The sequence below is a fragment of the Mustelus asterias genome, chromosome 4 (genome assembly GCF_964213995.1).
Source record: "Mustelus asterias chromosome 4, sMusAst1.hap1.1, whole genome shotgun sequence".
NCBI lineage: Eukaryota > Metazoa > Chordata > Chondrichthyes > Carcharhiniformes > Triakidae > Mustelus > Mustelus asterias.
Genome location: NC_135804.1, coordinates 62,957,310 through 62,976,099, shown reverse-complemented (window position 1 = coordinate 62,976,099; position 18,790 = coordinate 62,957,310). Strand labels below are relative to the sequence as shown.

The 18,790-nt window shown below is 45.0% G+C and overlaps 1 protein-coding gene across 1 annotated transcript in view; it reads right to left on the bottom strand.

The window, feature by feature from the left end:
- LOC144492752 (RNA-binding Raly-like protein) overlaps window positions 1-18,790 on the bottom strand; it is a 698,557-nt gene that overhangs the window by 50,677 nt on the left and 629,090 nt on the right. The window contains exon 4 of the mRNA XM_078211139.1: window positions 6,151-6,311. Coding sequence (XP_078067265.1) covers window positions 6,151-6,311 — 161 coding nt within the window. The remainder of the gene's footprint in view (window positions 1-6,150; window positions 6,312-18,790) is intronic.

Sequence of the window (18,790 nt, the reverse complement as noted above, 5' to 3'; positions counted from 1 at the left end):
AAAAGATACAAAAGTCTGAGGTCATGTACCAGCCGACTCAAGAACAGCTTCTTCCCTGCTGTTGTCAGACTTTTGAATGGACTTGCTTTGCATTAAGTTGACCTTTCTCTACACCTTAGCTATGACTGTAACACTACATTCTGCACTCTCTCCTTTATGAATGGTATGCTTTGTCTGTATAGCATGCAAGAAACAATACTTTTCACTGTATGTTAATACTTGTGACAATAATAAATCAAATCAATCAATCCATGAACTGAGCATACATGGTGCTGGCAATAAACACAGCCATTCTTTATTCATGGGATTTTGGCGTCACTGGCAAAGCCAACATTTATTGTCCACCTCTAGTTGTTCTTGAGAAAAAGACGTTAGTCATGTCCTTGAATTGCTGTAGCCTGTGTGGTGAAATCCCAATTAATTCTCTCCATTTGCATAATTGATAAACAGTTAACAATGTCACATATTTTGAGTATTGTTGGAGCTGCACTCATCCAGGCAAGTGGAGAATATTCCATCACACTCCTGACTTGTGCTTTGTAAATGGTGGACAGATTTTAGGAAGTCAGGAGGTGAGTTACTTGCTGCAGTGTTCCCAGCCTCTGACCTGACTTAGATAGAAATAGTACTTTTGTGATTGGTCCAGTTGGGTTAATATTGAGAACATAATTCACATTATTAATATGCAGAGTATTCATTTTCATGAGGAATGTCACTGTGCTGATGGCCACTGAGAATGGACAGGCTAAGAACTCAAATTTAATGGGCAGCCTTGTTGGGTGCAATCAATTCATCGCAGCAGAATCATCAGGAAAGCCGAGCATGAGGAAAAGTGGAACATTTCAGTATAAATCAAACAGACCAAATATATTTTGGGTTTTCAGCAGGACTGCCAATCTTGCCATGTTAGTGCCTCACGAACATTCCCCACCCATTAATGCTATGTTATGGGCAGCCGTACTATTAGCATAAATTGCATTAGGGAAGGCTGTGGCACAGTGGCATTGTCACTGGACTGGTAATCCAGAGACCCAGGGTAATGCGGTAGGGACCCGGGTTCAAATCCCACCGTGGGAGATGGTGAAATTTGAATTCAATTAAAATCTGTCTAATGATGATTATGAAATCATTGTCAATTGTCATAAAAACCCATCTGGTTCACTAATGTCCTTTAGGGAATGAAATCTGTCATCCTTACCCAGTTTGGCCTATGGGCTCCAGACACACGGCAATGTGTTTGATTCTTAACTGCTCTCAGGAATGGGCAATAAATGTTGGCCCGGCAGCAACACCCATACCCTATGAACGAATTAAAAATTAATTCTGCACAATTAATTTGACCCTGGAGCATGTGTTGGGTGCTGGGATGGGCGGGCGCACAGCATGCCTCTCGCCTCTGATCCTGTGAAATTCCCACCAGATCCAAAAATCCAGGCCAGGAATGTTCATTGCATGTTGGATCACCCCATGTCAGGTCACGCCCCTATCATGCTTCCACTGATGGGAGAGGGGAAGCTATGCTCATGAGGTGGTCTGAGACTGAGAGCTGTTCTTGGACCATCTGACCGTAAGGTGGTCAACCTTACAGGATTGGCTTGGGAGTCCCTCCGAATGCAAAATTAATCTCCAGGACACGACTGCAAGCAGAAACTGCTTTAAACAAGTGTGTTCTTCATTTGCTTTGAACACTTTCATTTATTCATCATAAAAATATTGAGGCTAATGAGAAGGTTATTTGACTGAGAATCAAGAATCATCTAGTTGGTTAATAGGTCTGTTCACTTCCTAATTGGTGCAGGAAAGCAAGGGGGAGTTGTATGGTAAAAATCGCACCAGAAATATAGGCCACAAGAGTTGGCATCCCAACCAATCCACAATACTGAATCTACAGCACATTTTCTAAGACCTTATGAAACAAGAGCAGGAATAGGCCATTTGATAAGATCATGGCTGATCTGACTGTGGCCTGAACTCAATTTGCCCCCCACCAACACTCCCGCGCCCCCCCCCCCCCCCCCCCCGCCCGCAAATAACCCTTGACTCCCTTTGCTCATCAACAATCTGTCTAACTTGGCCTTAAATACATTTAATGAGCCAGCCTCCCCTGCGCTTTCTGGGGAAGAAAATTCCAAATACTAACAGCCCTCTGAAAAAAAAATTCTCTCACAAAGTCACAAGAAGATAACTCAGTAGAGAACCCGTCAGCAAGAAGGTCAGAGGTCGGGACCTGTGTCCAAGCCAAGAAAATAAATTGCGAGAGAGCGATTCTAGAAATACCACTTTTGTTCAAATTCTCTTTCTCCCAGTTTACTTCTTGCATCAATGTGCTCCAAGTGTTAACTATTAGTTTATTTTAGGCAACTAAATAAAAAATAGCTGACTTTTCTCTATTTTGCTATGCGCTATTAATTTTGTATAATTGCATTTCATAATAGATTTCTCTAAAAAAAACACATGGATGAAAGTGAACATTTAATGAACGCACCATCTGGTTTCTCTGCAAGTGCACAGGAGCTTCTAATTAAGCCTCTTAAATTCCCATTTCAATTATGCAGCCCGAATGAATCTGAAGTGCCACAGTTTCAGCATCGTACCACTGATTCAATGAGGTAGGAAGAACGTAGCTGTAATGCAAACATTTCTTCTTCTGAGTTCGATTGGTCAAAAGTGTACCCTAGCTTTTATAGAATCATAGGATCCCCACAGCGCTGAAGGAGGCCATTCATCCCATCAAGTCTGCACTGACAACAATCCCACTCAGGCCTTATCCCCCTGACACCAAGGGGTAATTTTAAATTGCTAATCAACCTAACCTGCACATCTTTGGACTGTGGGAGGAAACCGGAGCACTCGGAGGAAATCCACGCAGACACGGGGAGAATATGCAAACTCCACACAGTCACCCAAGGCTGGAATTGAACCCAGGTCCCTAGCACTGTGAAGCAGCAGTGCTAACCGCTGTGCCACCATGATACTTCTTCTCGACTTGCCGCTTTAAAAGACAAAGGGCACTGAGGTAACTGTTTGTCAGCGAGAACTTGGCGGCTCTGTGGGTTCCAGACTTGGCCTTTCACCTCTAGGGTCCTGTGTTAAATCCTGCTCAGGGCAATAAAAGCCTTCCCACCCTCCCAATGTTGTCAGCCAGCTGTAAGGATTTGCACAGTTTCCTATAGACATGGACCCACGAGATGACTAATGCCCTGCAGCCTTTGGTCCCAGACGTCAGCAGAAGCAACAGTTGGAACAGCGAAACCTCTGAAAGCTATAAGGGTGATGTGGGGGGAGGGGGGCAGGTAGTTGAAGAGTTGCTCTGGTTGGACATACTCTTGAAGGTTTGTCACATAACCTCCTGCCTCCAAATTCCCTGCCCCCATGCTCCCACCATTGGTTGTCCGACATGTCCACTCTTGTGGTGTATGCCCACCTCCGGCCAATGGGAAAGCAGGCAGATCTTTATCACCTGATTGGATGATGCTTGTCTATTGGTCAAACAGCCTTTTCATCCATGCCCAATCATTGTGGAAGAAATTGAGAAAGAAAATGACATTTCTTGAGTGATACTTCTTATAGAGTTGCTTGCAGCAGTGTTTGGGAAATTAATCCAAAGCTTTGGAAGAACCGGAATATTCCGGGGCTATTGGCCAGCCAAAAGTGGGGGGTGGGGGGTAAGGTGTGGGAGGATAGGAACTGGTGTTATGGTGCAGACCCTGACACTTTAGACAAAGCAGGAAGCAGGGAGTTCAGAAATAAAGCGGGATCTGTTAACATATCAGAGACATGCTTAGAAAGTACCAAATCATGAGATTAGGGTTGTCATCTCTGATTGAATTTATTATTGAGGCTTTATCACATTACCTTCCATCTCCAACTACCTCACCAATAGAATCACAAGATGCAAACTTCTGCTCGCTCTAGTGGCAAGCTTGGAGGTGGAAAGGACATGTCATTAGACGGGATGTACTGGAACCCTGCCATTCAGCCAGAACTAAACTCTGGACAGGAAAGCCCATGGTCAACCTTCTCATCCTGTCGTCAATTGAGGGCCTTACGTGGCAAATTAATGATAACTTCAGTGCTTCATCTTACTGCCACTGATATTAACCCAGTGGCAGACAGGCCTGTTGCCATGTAGCATACAAGCGTGACAGCCAAACTGTGCAGCCAACCTGCCACCTCCAGGGTTGGGTGGATGGGGTGGGGAGTGCGTTGAAAGCCATCCGTCTTGGCCTTTCTTCTGATCCTCCTACACCATTCCCCTGAAACCTCCAGTCCCTGAAACTTGGCCACCTCTGTCCCCACATTACTGACCTTGTGGCCTGGGGCGCTCTGCGATTGGCCTCTGATTGGCTGGCAGCTCTTGTTAGGTAGGACTTTCACTCTCATGGTCTTGATTCCAGGGGAAGGTCCACAGCTGGCCTCTTCACTGCCTGATTGGCAGGACATACCAAAAAGAGGCAACACGTTACTCTGGCCAGCTCTCCAGCTAGCAGGCGATGCCCTGACAAGGCTCTGCCCATAGAGTCATTTGTGGCACAGAATGAGGCCCTTTAGCCCATCAAATTCATGCCAGCTTGCTGTAGAGAAGTACAGTCAGTCCCATACCCCAGCTCTAGACCTGGAGCCCTGCAAATTTCTTTCTTTCTTTGAAATCATTGTCTCAGTTTCCACCAACCTGGTAAGAAGTGAGTTTCAGGTCACTATTCAATTCATAAGAATGTTCTTCCTCACATCCTCTCTGCAGCTCCTGCCCAAAGCCTTAAATCCCTCTTCCCTAATCCATTAGTTAATGGGAACAAGTTTTCCCTGTTAGAATCTTGCACACCTCTATCAAATCTCCTCTGCTCCAAGGAGAACAACCCCAGCTTTTCCAACCCTAACCGTGTAACTAAAAGCCCCTCATCCCTGGAACCATTCTGGTAAATTCCCTCTCAAGGGCCCTCCCATCCTTCCTGAAGTGTGTCTTTGACTAATCCCATTCCTTTTAACTGCTGAACAAATGTGTTCAATTTAAATTCAAATGGAATATGCTCTAATTTTTCCTTGCTAGTTGCTCGGAGCAGTGCCAAGGACATTAATCTTTAAGTCCTGGAGATTCCAGGACAACTATAATAGATGAACAAGGTCAACCAAGAGAGATTTGCAGTGGCTGCAGGGATGTAATTATGGGGCCTTCAAAATCCTACAGTAGCTTGGGGTGAACACTGGGGTATGGGAAAGTGAAAGAGGACCTCTTTTAGAAGTGGGCAGGTTATACATCAGGAACAAGATTTATTTCCTAAGGGATCGGGGAGCACGTAACCCCCTCCTGATTTTTAATGCTTACAGCTATTGCTTGGCAAATGCAGAAATATTTTATGATGTGAATATTACTCCATCAAGTGAAGAGACATGTCATTTCATTGCAAAACTCAAAGCTCACTCGCTGAGTGACTGAACCAACAGAACAGGAATACTGACCAACCTGCCAAGCCACAGTCACCGTCCAGGAACCAGCCAATCATCAGAAGGTAGTCAACTACCAGAAGCTGGTGAATCCTTGGTGAGCCATATCAACCACAAACATTAATTAGCCAACCACCTAGAGATAATCAACCAGCTGCCAGGAGTTAACTCGTCACCCGGAGTTAGTTAACCAACTAACAAGAGCTATGCTTAAAAACCTCTGACCTAGTGGACACTTGGGATTTTCCAGTGCCAACTGCAGTGAATGGAGTTTTGGCTGAGCAATGGGGTGGGAAGGAACAAGATTGGAGCATGCTGTCCCGAGTTAACTAGTCACCAGGAGCTAATTAACCAACTGCTAATTAATAAGTCACCAGGAGTTAGTTAGGCCTTGGTGATCCAACCACCAGTGACTTCGGGCACTGGTTTTCCCAGCTATGGGAGTAGCTGCAAGCAATCATCAGGGGAGTCCGCTTTCTACATGCCGATTCTCCCTCTCCCTATTTGCCCCTCCGGTAAACTTGCTCTCTCCCTCCTGCCAGGTCCCTGTCTGTAGTTACTGCTATTGTCTCCGTGGATTCTGTCTCTCCCTCTCGCCAGTGGTAAGATATCTCATTTCCCTTGGGCAATCTCTCTCTGGAGCCCTGCATTATTCCGCCTGCTATTTCAAGGCCATTACACAGGAAGAGTTCAAACAGATTCCCTTACATTTCGTCCTGGCTGACGGAGTTGCAGCAGCACTGGAGCGCGGGCCACTCTTGACGGGGAAGCTGCCCTTGCTTCTCCGGGGGACGGAGACCATGACGCGCTGGCGCTTGACAGCTGGCACCGCCCGACTTGGTGGAGGGACTCTGTGGTAGTCGTACATCCTGCAAAATGAAAACAAGGCTGAATCACAGACACGGGAACACGAGCAGAGCTCAGAAAAGCCGATTTGAACTGTAGGTGGAGGTGCCGGGGACTCCGGGTTGTAAATGTATCAGACTCAAGTCAGGTCTACTTCCAGGATCTGGTCAATGAGATGGTCACAGTCAGGTTGTCAGTAGTATAATGGGCAGTCAGGAAACTATAACGTATTGTTTCAGTACACTGATACAATGGCATCCATGTAATGCACCTGGAAACGGCACAATACTTAGTCAATATAAATCACAGCACTCTCACTTATATAGTAGCTGATCTCACTGCACCATCTTAAAGCTTTTCACACAAGTGACTTCCTCGGGTACGATCGGATAAGCATAGCAGGCATTTGAATCAGGGTATTCTCAACCAGCCGCAGTTGTTTCATTTTGGTGTTGATCAAAGCAAGAATGTTGCCCTGGATCTGCTTGCTAATACCCATTCAACTGGCCCGCCAGTCCTCCCACATTCAATAAACGATTTGTGCCTGAGATCATATGCCTCATGACTGTGCGGACTGTGCCAGATATTCTGGCACTCCACTTGCTTTCTCTCGCCGGACAGTTAGAGAGGTTAAGACAGTCTGGCCCAAGCCTGCACTTTGAAAGCAAACACCCTCCATTAACACTCAAATTCAATAGAGGGCTTTCACCACTGCATTGGGTGCTGAGATAGCCTTGCTTCCATTGTAGCAAGATAAAACACTCAAATTACAAAGACAAGTGGAGTGTAAAGATAAAAAAGGCAAGGAGGCTATAAAAGAGAAAAGTAATAAAGGGAAAAGAAATAGAAAAGGAGGAAGATAGCGATTTAAAAAAACGATGCATGTGATACAGACATTGCTTTTGTTAATAGACATATTCATATTGTATATATCCAAGCTTGCACCAATCACTACCAATCCTGTGCTTGCTGATCTTTATGGTTCCTGGTCTAGCAATGCTTCATTTTAAAAGTTCTCATCCTCATTTTAAATGCCTCCATAATCTCACCACTCCCTACCCCTGTATCCAGTCCTATATCCTAACAAGATAACTGTTCACCCAATTCTGGCCTCTTCTGTACTCTGGATTTTAAAATTCCATTGTTGATAGTCTTGCCTTCAGCAGCCAAGGCCTCAAATTTCCTCCTGAAACCTTTTTAACCTCTCTCCTCTCCTTTAAGACAATCCTCAAGACATATTGCATTGACCACGTTTTGGGTCACTTGTCCTAATGTCTCCTAACATGGCTTAATGTCAAGTTTGGCACTGCTCCTGCGAAGCACCTTGAGATATTTTACTACCTTAATGGAACTATACAAATCCAAGTTGTTGTTGAGAATGAAGAGCTGTTGTAGGACTGTTGAATTTTGACAAATGTTGGTATGTACTCGTGCCAAGATTGAGTAACAATTTACCAAGATGGTACTGGAGCTAAAAAGGATTAAATTATGAGGCAAGGTTGCGCAGACTAGGATTGCATATCCTTTAGCAAAGAAGAGTGATCTAATTGGGGCGTTCAAGGTGATTAAGGGGGAGCCAGTTAGTTGGTTAAATGGCTAGTGTGTGGTTCGGGATGATACCAACAGCATAGGGTTCGATATCTGTTCCGGTTGAGGTAGACTTGGGATCTGCCCCTTGTCCTGACCCATAGGAAAATCACCAGCTAAGCCTCAAATAGTGGAGGATGCCACCTGGAGGAGGAGAATTTCACAGTAAATTCATTGCAGTGTTAATGTAAGCCTTACTTGTGACTAATAAATAAACGTTTTTACTTTTTAGAAGAAGATGATTAAAGTCATCCTTCTGGGAATGAGCCCGGAGCATCACCAGTGAAAATCAGACAGTGGTGCAGTGGTAATATCATTGCTCTAGTAATCCAGAGGCCCAGACTAATTCTCTGAGTGCCAAACTGTGCCAAGGGCTGTACCAGGGCACATTGCCAAGGCACTGGCTGGCCATGTCCCTCTACCCTGGGGGCTATACTTACCTTTGTGCCTCCGGAGGGATCCCCTCAACAGGTTTACGTTTTACATTGGCAAGATATAAAACGGTGAGGAGTGATCGTGTGGTGAAGGGACAAAATGATGAGATGTAAATTTATTAAAATCTATTATGGTCGTGAACCTGATTATGTCGCGGGGGGGGGAATCAGAAATCCACAATCTCGCCTGTGAGATTTGCAATTTCCGGCTTTCTCAGGATTTTGCACCTTCACCAGCGATCTTGCTCACAGAGAGACTGGGCTCAAGATCCTGCCCTAAATTGTCTCAGTCTATTTCTAACTCCATCTCCTCGATTACAGCCTGACAACAAATTTCGCTGACATTTCCAATTTTTCACACCAGCTTCACCGATGCTGCTGGTTTTGGGAATGTTCGAGAAAAGGGCAATGGCTCCAACTGAACTGGAATGGAACCACGGCATATCTAGGCCAATGCTGCAACACAGTAAAAAGCGAGTGCTGCACTGTCAGGGTACCCTCACTTTTAGACCTGAGGGGCTTATTAGGAACAAAGGGAGTAGTTAACTCAGGTCCTCTAGTCTATTCTGATATTCAATGAGATCGTGGCTGATCCACCCACTTTGGCTCATGCCCTTTCATATCCTTGGCTCATAAAATTGATCGATCTCTGAATACAAATCTAGTTTATGTAATCTCTCCTCATAATCTAATCTTTGCAGCAAAACATCCTCCCCTTTATAATCCAGCCCTCTAGACCATTCTATTTAAATTGAAGAAAAGCAGAGTCTTTTGCTCTACTTTCACTGCCTCAAACAACATGACCAAAAGGCATATTGGGCGGGATTTTCTGCCCCTCCCCCTCCCCCCGCACAGCATGGTGGAGGCAGCCCGCCATTGGCCGGCAGCAGCATCATCCAGTCCCGCCACTGTTAATGGGTTTGCCCATTGTTCACACCCGCTGTCATTGGGGAATCCATAGCAGGGACCAGAATGCCCCACTGGTGGGAATGGCTGGAAATTCTCAGCCATTGTTGGGATTTTCCAGCCCTGCCTGCCAGAGGGATCTTCCAGTTCCGCTGAAGTCAATCTGTCGTGCCGGGTTTCACAGCACCAAGATGGGTGAGCCGCGCAAAACCCGTAGACCTTGGCAGGACTGGACAATCCTGCCAGCAGCCAAGTGGCTCGCTGCATCCACCATGGGAAAACGTGCTGCAGGGGTCTGGGCTGGGTGGACTGGGGGTTGGGGGAATCCTGGCCATTACCTGTACACTCATCCCATCACTGTTTGAATTTCTGAGTGTTGAACTGGAAGTGGCTGACCATTTTTGCCTCACATAACACAGGCCAATGCACTTCAAAATGAATGAATTTTGAGGAGGTATTCAGTGAAGCCACTGCATGCCTGACATTGTATATAAAAGCAACTCATTGGCTCATTCACGTTTCTGTAAGAGAACAAACTTAACCCAGCATCCAATTTTATTTTTTATCAACTCCCATCCTCAAAAAGTATTGTCACTTAAATTTCACTGAAATGTGAGTGAATTTAGACTCAGTGTGAAAGAAGCTGTTATAATTAGGGTGAGTGATGTGGTGTGGTCTGATGTCCCATGACAGATCATGTGAATTTCCATGATTGCCACGTGATTTGTTGCTCCAGTGCTTCTTCCACTTTGTGTACAGACCTCCCCGAGGCAGTCAGAGTGCTCTGTTTACAGTGGCTGTGAACAATGGCACATTTCTGGCCTGACTATAGCCCCAGGAGTTTAATCGGAGGTGGTTTGGGAGCTGTAGGCTTGGGCCACTTGTGGTTTAAGCAGTGTCACTCAATGCACAGCTCTGATTAGAGTGGAAACGCAGTAACTGATAATAGACATTGTTAGATGCAAAATGACCACGGTCAGTCTTGATTCTGGGACACAGTGGGAATCATAAACTGAAGCAATGATGTGGCTCAGTTTTCCCAGACCATGGGATGGTATGCACTGAGTTCAAATGGAAGAAGATAGCCAGAAGCTAAGTCAGTGCTCATAAATGGACAGCACCAAAGCAAACAACAAAGCCCCTGGACAATTAACTTCTTTGCAAGATTCCAACATTTAATTGTTATGTGAGGGATGTAGGAATTGCTCAATGAAAAAAATTCCATTGTTCATCCAGATCACTTTCTACCATCCTGGTGGTCATGGAGTTCTTTCTACCATCCTGGTAGTAATGGAGTTTTTGTCTAATCATAGTAAGCAATTTGTATCGATGTGTTGACACCAAACCCAGCCATGAGGTGAAACCCCAGCTGTGGGGCTTTGGGAACATGTCCAAAATGCCACATCTCAGCAATCCTGACTATGTCTAGTTTCTCCCAAGCGAATGCTTCCAGTACCCTGGCACTGTGGGCATTACTGTAAAGACATTTTCACTAATTTTGAACAGGATTTCCTCTTACTTCAGATTTAACCATCATTTTAGACTCCAGTTTTAGTTCCTCCCCAACTTTGTTCTTTCTTATATTCAATGTCCTTTTTGATTCATGGGATGTAGGCTTCACTGGCCCATCCATAACTGCCCTCCATTTCAGACGCCATTTAAGAGTCAACCACATTGCTGTGGATCTAGAGTCACATTTATGGATGTCAGATTTTCCTTGTTAAAGGGCATTATGACAATCTTTCATGGTCACTAGATTTTTAATGAATTCAAATTTCACCAATTGCCATTGCAGGATTTGAACGCAGGCTCCCAGATCTTGCCCTGGATTACTAGTCCAGTGACAATACCACTACGCCACCACCTGCCCATAATGTTGACATTTGGACTACTCATGCTTCTTTTTGGATCCCTCTCCCCGTCTCATTTGTTTAAAGCCTTTGCTAACTCCTTATTCACCAAATGTCACATGAACTGTGTCCCAAAAATATTTCCTGAAAGAAATAGATCTAATTTGCATTGAAATGGATCAGCAAAGGCGACTCCTCGGATGGAAGCTGTTGACAACTGGCTCAGTGAAATATTGGACCCAGTTTTAACACACACACTCGCTGTTAAAATCAGGCTGATTATTGTTTCTGTCGGTTGGTTTTGAATTTACTCCCACTTCAAGCACAGGCTCTGGTTCTACTGAGGGCAAGGTGACACAGTTTGTTATAGTTCACAAAGCTCTGACAGACTCGCCTGCCATTCAACATCACCTGAGCTCAGAGCTTAGGAAACAATGGCTTTTCCATTGCAATGAGGCCTAGAGATGACACTCATTTTGATTACAGGGAAGTGATTACCAATCACTGAAATAGAAACAGGAAATGCGGGGTTCAGGCAAGTATCTGTGCAGAGAGAGGGAGAGGAAGGTAGAGTGAACTTTAAAGGTCAACGGCAGACAATCAATGTGTTTCCAGATTAATTTGGAAGGACAATAAACGGAGTTGTTAACGCAGCATAAATGCCAGGTGAGGGATTTACTTAAGGTATCACCTTGTGCCAGGCATATAAAGTGGCTAGCTGCATCCCTCACACCAGCAACCAAGAAACTGCTTCTTATTCCATCCCTATTTGTTACCTTGCAGCGGAAGGTTGTGGGTTCAAGCCTCACTCCAGAGACTTGAGTACAAATCCAAGCGGACACTCCCACTGTGCAGTACTGAGGAAGTGCTGCTCTGTCAGAAGAGCCCTTTCTTCAGGTGAGACATTAGACTGTCATCTCAGGTGGAAGATCCCATGGCACTATTCCAAAAAGGAGCTGAGGGGTTCTGCTCGGTGTCCTGGCCAATGTTTATCCTGTACCTAACGCTACTAGGACTGCTGGGCAGGATGTTCTGCAATGATGGAAGTGGCCTACCATGGCCGGCGGCAGGATCTTCTGGTCCCGCTGCTGTCAATGGGGTTTCCGTGGTGGGGGTACGTCATTGGCAGGACAAGGTGATTCTGCCGGCAGGAACAGCTGTAAAATTCTAGCCGATAATCCAGTCATTATCCATCTCATTGTTGTTTGTGAGAGTTTCTTGAACAAATTGACTGCTACTTTTCTTGTGTTGGAATAGTGATGTGGCTTAAAAAGTACATATGAAGCACTTCACAATATCCTGAGTAGGTGACAGATGACGTAGAAATGCAAGTTCTTTGTTTTCATCCACTTCATACCTTATGAAGTGATGTGGAATGGGAGCGGGTTTGAGTAAATTCCCGACCTTTCTGTTTCAACCACTAACTCAGAGAAAATTTCACAGATGAACATAGAACAAAGAACAATACAGCACAGGAACAGGCCCTTGGGCCTTCCAAGCCCACGCCGCTCCCTGGTCCAAACTAGACCATTCTTTTGTATCCCTCCATTCCCACTCCGTTCATGTGGCCCAACTAGATAAGTCTTAAACGTTCTCAGTGTGTCCGCCTCCACCACCTTGCCCGGCAGCGCATTCCAGGCCCCCACCACCCTCTGTGTAAAATATGTCCTTCTGATATCCGTGTTAAACCTCCCCCCCCCTCACCTTGAACCTATGACCCCTCGTGAATGTCACCACCGACCTGGGAAAAAGCTTCCCACCCTTCACCCTATCTATGCCTTTCATAATTTTATACATCTCTATTAGGTCACCCCTCATCCTCCGTCTTTCCAGTGAGGACAACCCCAGTTTACCCAATCTCTCCTCATAACTAAGCCCTTCCGTACCAGGCAACATCCTGGTAAACCTCCTCTGCACTCTCTCTAAAGCCTGCACGTCTTTCTGGTAGTGTGGCGACCAGAACTGGGCGCAGCATTCCAAATGCGGCCGAACCAATGTTCTATACAACTGCAACATCAGACCCCAGCTTTTATACTCTATGCCCCGTCTTATAAAGGCAAGCATGCCATATGCCTTCTTCACTACCTTCTTCATCTGTGACGTCAACCTTCAAGGATCTGTGGACTTGCACACCCAGGTCCCTCTGCGTATCTACACCCTTTATGGTTCTGCCATTTATCATATAGCCCCCCCCCCCCCCCCACGTTAGTTCTACCAAAATGCATCACTTCGCATTGATCAGGATTGAACTCCATCTGCCATTTCTTTGCCCAAATTTCCAGCCTATCTATATCCTTCTGTAGCCTCTGACAATGTTCCTCACTATCTGCAAGTCCAGCCATTTTCGTGTCATCCACAAACTTACTGATCACCCCAGTTACACCTTCTTCCAGACCATTTCTATAAATCACAAACAGCAGCGGTCCCAATACAGAGCCCTGTGGAACACCACTAGTCACAGGCTTCGATTGAAATCTCTGGTATTAATTCGTTGCTCATTCCAGACCCTCAACTCCTGGCCGCAGAGGCCAATCCCCAATGCACTCAGGGTTGAGAAAAGCTAGGGTGAAGATGGGGACAAGCTGTGTGGAGGCTTCACCCATTGAGCCACATGGGGAGCACGTTCTCCTGAATTCAATTTAAAAAATACACCATCTTCTCCTTGTGTGAAACAATACCATGTTGGGATGGGATGGATTGAAGTAGCTGTATGCACTCAGGCAGAATAAGATTTCAAAAGTAGCTGAAGAAAGAGGCAACACTTAACCTGCAGTGCTGAAATTAAATATCCTAATTCCCCAAACACCAACTTTCACTGACATCTCTGATCTCAAACGCTTCAACACATTTGACAAGTCTCCCCAGTGACTGTTTGAGAATGGGTTCATCGACTTGTTACTGAATATATAATATCCATGAATTAACACATAAATAGCACAAGATGTCAGACTTATCATGCACACAATTCCTTAAAAAAAATGAACAGCTTGTCATTTCCTTTTGATTTCTTTCTTGTGACAAAAAGTACCTATGTATATGTTTGATGAAGTAAAGTTTGTCGTGCAGTACTTACAGAGAGACTGGCAGTATACAGATAATGCATTGTATCGGCTGATAAAGAGTGTGACTGGAGTGGCCCAGGTCTACGTTCCATCTCCTGGCCTCAGCCTGTGAGAATGAGGTCAAGGTCAATGGTCAAGACCGGGAATTGGGAAGGACACAGAAACCACCAGGGGAACTATGGGAAAGGTCTTGGTTTAAAGGTTAAGTGCCGACTGGGTTGGGGTAAGGGGATTTTCCACTATCAAAGTTGGGAATGGGAAAGAAAAGACCACAACGGGGGAAGTAGAATTTCTCCAGAGAAACATTCTTGGACCCCAAAAAACTCTTTGAGGAAATAAAAATGTTAACTTGCCTTTGTCTCATTGGACCATTAAATATTGGCAATCTCACCGAGGCATTTGACGGTGTGAGCTGAGGCAGTCTATCTAAGCTGCTGGAGAACATTGGCTGCCATTGAAGCTGCTCAATGTGATCTCCTCTTTCCAGGCCAACATGGTGGGTAAGGTCAGCAATGACAGAGCAACATTGGATCCCCTTGAGATCCGCAGTGGGGACAAACAGGGTTATGTTCTGGCATTGACACTCCTTGGCATATTCCTCTCTTTGATGCTGTCATAAGCCTTCAGGTCATTCACAGAGGGATCTACATACATTCCAGAACTGACAGAAAGCAGTTCAACCTTGTCAAGCTGGGATCCAAGACAACATTGCACTGAGTCCTCATCAGAGAGTTGATCTACACTGACAATGCCGCACTAACATTCCATACAGAGGAACATCTTCAGCAGTAAATAGAAAGACTCTCACTCTGTAGAGGGTTTGGTTTGACCTTCAGCATCAGGAAGACAGATGTCATGGTCCAGGATGTTACCATATCACCATCTCTCAGCATTGACAATGTGACACAGGAGGCTGTTGATCTTTTCACACATCTAGGCTCCACAATCACCAGCAATCTGTCACTTGATGCTGAAATAAACACACACATCACAAAAACTGCATGCATTGTGTCCAACCCGAGTAAGAGAGTGTGGAACAACAGCAACCTGACTGAGAACACCAAACTGAGTCTACCAAGTCTCCTTAGCGCACTCCTTTATAATGGTGAGACCTAGATAACATATGCCGGTTTTCAATCCACTCTCCCATCATATCTGTATCCCTTTGTAGCCTGTTTAGGTTTTCTAAATAATTGACTAGACCATCAACTTAATGGTCATCTGAAAATTTAGATGCCTCTGCCCTTGTGTCTGTATCCACAGCCCTTGACTGACATTAACAACTTTGAATTCTAATGTTCCTTTAACGTAGTAAAAAATCCCCAGGTGCTTCATAGTAATGTTATAAAACAGAATTAAACACTAAGCAAAAAGAGGAGATATTGGGCAAGATGGTTGGAAGCATGGTCAAAGAGGTTGGTTTCAAGGAGTGTCTTCAAGAAGGATAGAGAGATAGAGAAGTGGGGAGGTTTCGTGGGCAGGGGAGGCAGGGTTGGGGTTTGGTGGGGGGGGGGGGGGGGGGGGAATTCCAGAGCTTAGGGCCTTGGCAGTTGAAGGCACATCCTCCTGTGTTGGAGTGATTAAAATTGGGAATGCTCAAGATGCCAGAATCAGATGAGTGCAGATATTTCAGAGGGATCTAGAGCTGGAGGAGATTGCAGAGATAGGGAGAGGGTCAAGCCCATGGTGGATTTGAAAACAAAGATGAGAATTTTAAAAGCAAGGGGTTGCTTGACCAGGAGCCAGTGTAGGTTAATGAGCACAGAGGTGATCAGGAAATGGGTCTTGGTGTGAGTTAGGACACAAGCAGAAGAGTTCTGGATGACCTCACGGTCGACGCAGAAAACATCATTGGCTCCAGAACTGAACCATGTCAGACACAATTACCAGCTCTGAAAAAATCCCCTTAATCCTACACTCTGCTTTCTGATTTTCAACCAATTTGCATCCATATTCTCTCCATAATTCCATGTCACTTCATCTTTTCCTAGTCTTCGATGTCAAAGATGTTTCTAAAGGCCACACACACTCAATCCACAGCATTTCCTTCATCTGATAACAAACCTCACTGAATTCTTTGAGAAGGTAAATAAGACCATCCCTTTTGAAACCTGTGCTGGCTACTGTAAATTTTAGAGTCTTTATATATAGAGGCCATTTGCAACAGGGAAGGAGGCAGTTCTCTGTTCTCTGTTAAGCAAACCAGTCAGTCCCATTCCCACTCATCATCCCAACAGCCCCATGCCCTTGGTGCAGAGTTTCAGTTCATTACCACTTGCTGCATGAAATGATTCTTCCTCACACATCCCAGCATGATCACTTGTCACTCCCATTCCCACGTTGATATCCCTATCTTTGGTCTCCCACATTGTTCTAATGAAGTTCACCACCTTGCCCTAAATCTTCAATCTGTGTCCCCCTTGTCCCTGTGCCATCAGCTAATATCTAAGCCTGTCATAATCTTGCATACGTCTGTCCTATTAAATCTATATCGCCTCTTTCTATCCTTTCTGCCAAAATCCATCATCTCACACTTCCTGTATTAAATTCCATCCGCCACATGTCTGCCCATTTTGCTCGACTAGGCCCTGTTGCAGTTGGTTGGTATCCTCACTGTTCGCCACATCTCTAAGTTTGGTATCATGAGCAAATTTTGAAATTTTCCTCAGTATTTCAACATCCAAGTCATGTACATGCATCACTGAACAGGTAATCCAGAGACCCAGAGCAAGGTCTGGGGACCTGGGTGCAAATCCTGCAGGTGGTGAAATCAGAATTCCACAAAAAAATCTGAAATTGAAAATCTAATGATGACTATGAAACCATTGTCGATTGTCGTTAAAAACCCAATCTGGTTCACTGATGTTGTTTAGTGAAAGAAATATGCCGTCCTTACCTGGTGTGGCCGCGACTCCAGACCCATAGCAGTGTGGTTGACTGTCAAATGTCCTCTGAAATGGAGGGCAGTTAGGGACGGGCAACAAGTGCTGGCCCACGTCCCATAAAAATGAATTTAAAAGAAGTGGTCCTAGCACCATTGAAGAACACCAATGTTTATTACTGCACTCTGAAAAACAATCTTTACCATGACGGGCGGCACGGTAGCACAGTGGTTAGCACTGCTGCTTCACAGCTCCAGGGACCTGGGTTCGAATCCCGGCTCGGGTCGCTGTCTGTGTGGAGTTTGCACATTCTCCCCGTGTCTGCGTGGGTTTCCTCTGGGTGCTCCGGTTTCCTCCCACAGTCCAAAGATGTGCAGGCTAGGTTGATTGGCCATGCTAAATTGCCCCTTAGTGTCCAGGGATGCATAGGTTAGGGGGGTTAGTGGGTAAATATGTAGGGATATGTGGATAGGGCCTGGGTGGGATTGTGGTTGGTGCAGACTTGATGGGCCGAATGGCCTCCTTCTGCACTGTAGGATTCTATGAACTTCTATGAACAACTCAAAAACAGAAAATGTTGGAAAATCTCAGCAGGTCTGACAGCATTTATGGGGAGAGAATAGAGCCAACATTTCGAGTCTCGATGTCTCTTCGTCCGAAGGGTCATCCAGACTCAAAATGTTGGCTCTATTCTCTCCCCACAGATGCTGTCAGACCTGCTGAGATTTTCCAGCATTTTCTGTTTTTGTTTCAGATTCCAGCATCCCCGCTATTTTCTTCTTGTCTTTACCACGGCTCACCGTTTTCTGTCTTTAAGCCAATATTTTACCCAAGCTGACACTGACATTTCTTTTCTCTTTGTCGAAACTTTAAAGAAGACATGAAAAGACAGTTCAATTAATCCATTTTATCATACTTTAAAACATGTAGTTCTTTCTGAAGTTTTGGTTTTCTAAAATGCTATTTTGGACATTAGAAATTTCAGTTACTGGGAAAGAAGGCAGCCACATTTTTTAAAGTGGTGTCTTGAACAATTCAACAGCTTCAACCTTTCAGTTGATCAACAAGATTCTCCCAAGTGGCCGTTCAGAATTAGTGGTTTTGTTAGGATGGGATTTTCTGGACTTGCGCACTTCCGGGATCGTCTGTTCCTGCCCGAACGTCAATGGACTTTTGGCTGGACTACTGCGTCTCCGCGGCAGAACCCGCTCTGACGGGGCTGGAAAATCCTGTATTTTCTGCTTGGCAGCATTTCCATTGCATACCTTATAGTCAATTTAGCTCAGTTGGCTGGATGGCTGGTGAGTGATGCAGAGCAAAGCCAACAGCGTGCGTTCAATTTCCGTACCAGCTGAGGTTATTCATCAAGGCCCACCTTCTCAACCTTGCCCCTCGTTTGAGGTGTGGTGACCCTCAGGTTAAATCACCACCAATCAGCTCTGCCCTCAAAGGGGATAGTAGCCTCTGGTCATCTGGAATAATGGTAACTTTACCTTTCTGTTCTGTTGTTTTACTTTGAATCAATTACCAAGGTTCTATAACAAAAGAGTTGTACCAAACATACGGAAAAAAAGAAATACACATTATATTCAAATATTTTAATATACTATGAATAGTTAGATATTAATGATCTTAATATAATGCTACTTGCAAATGTAATCAGATTAGTTTGATCTGTTAACAGTTGAAATGTTTTTTTAAGTGGACAGGATTATATTCTGACTACTGGTGCTTTTAGCTATCTGGGACCCGAACTCCCTCCTTGCAGCATTCTCTGGCCA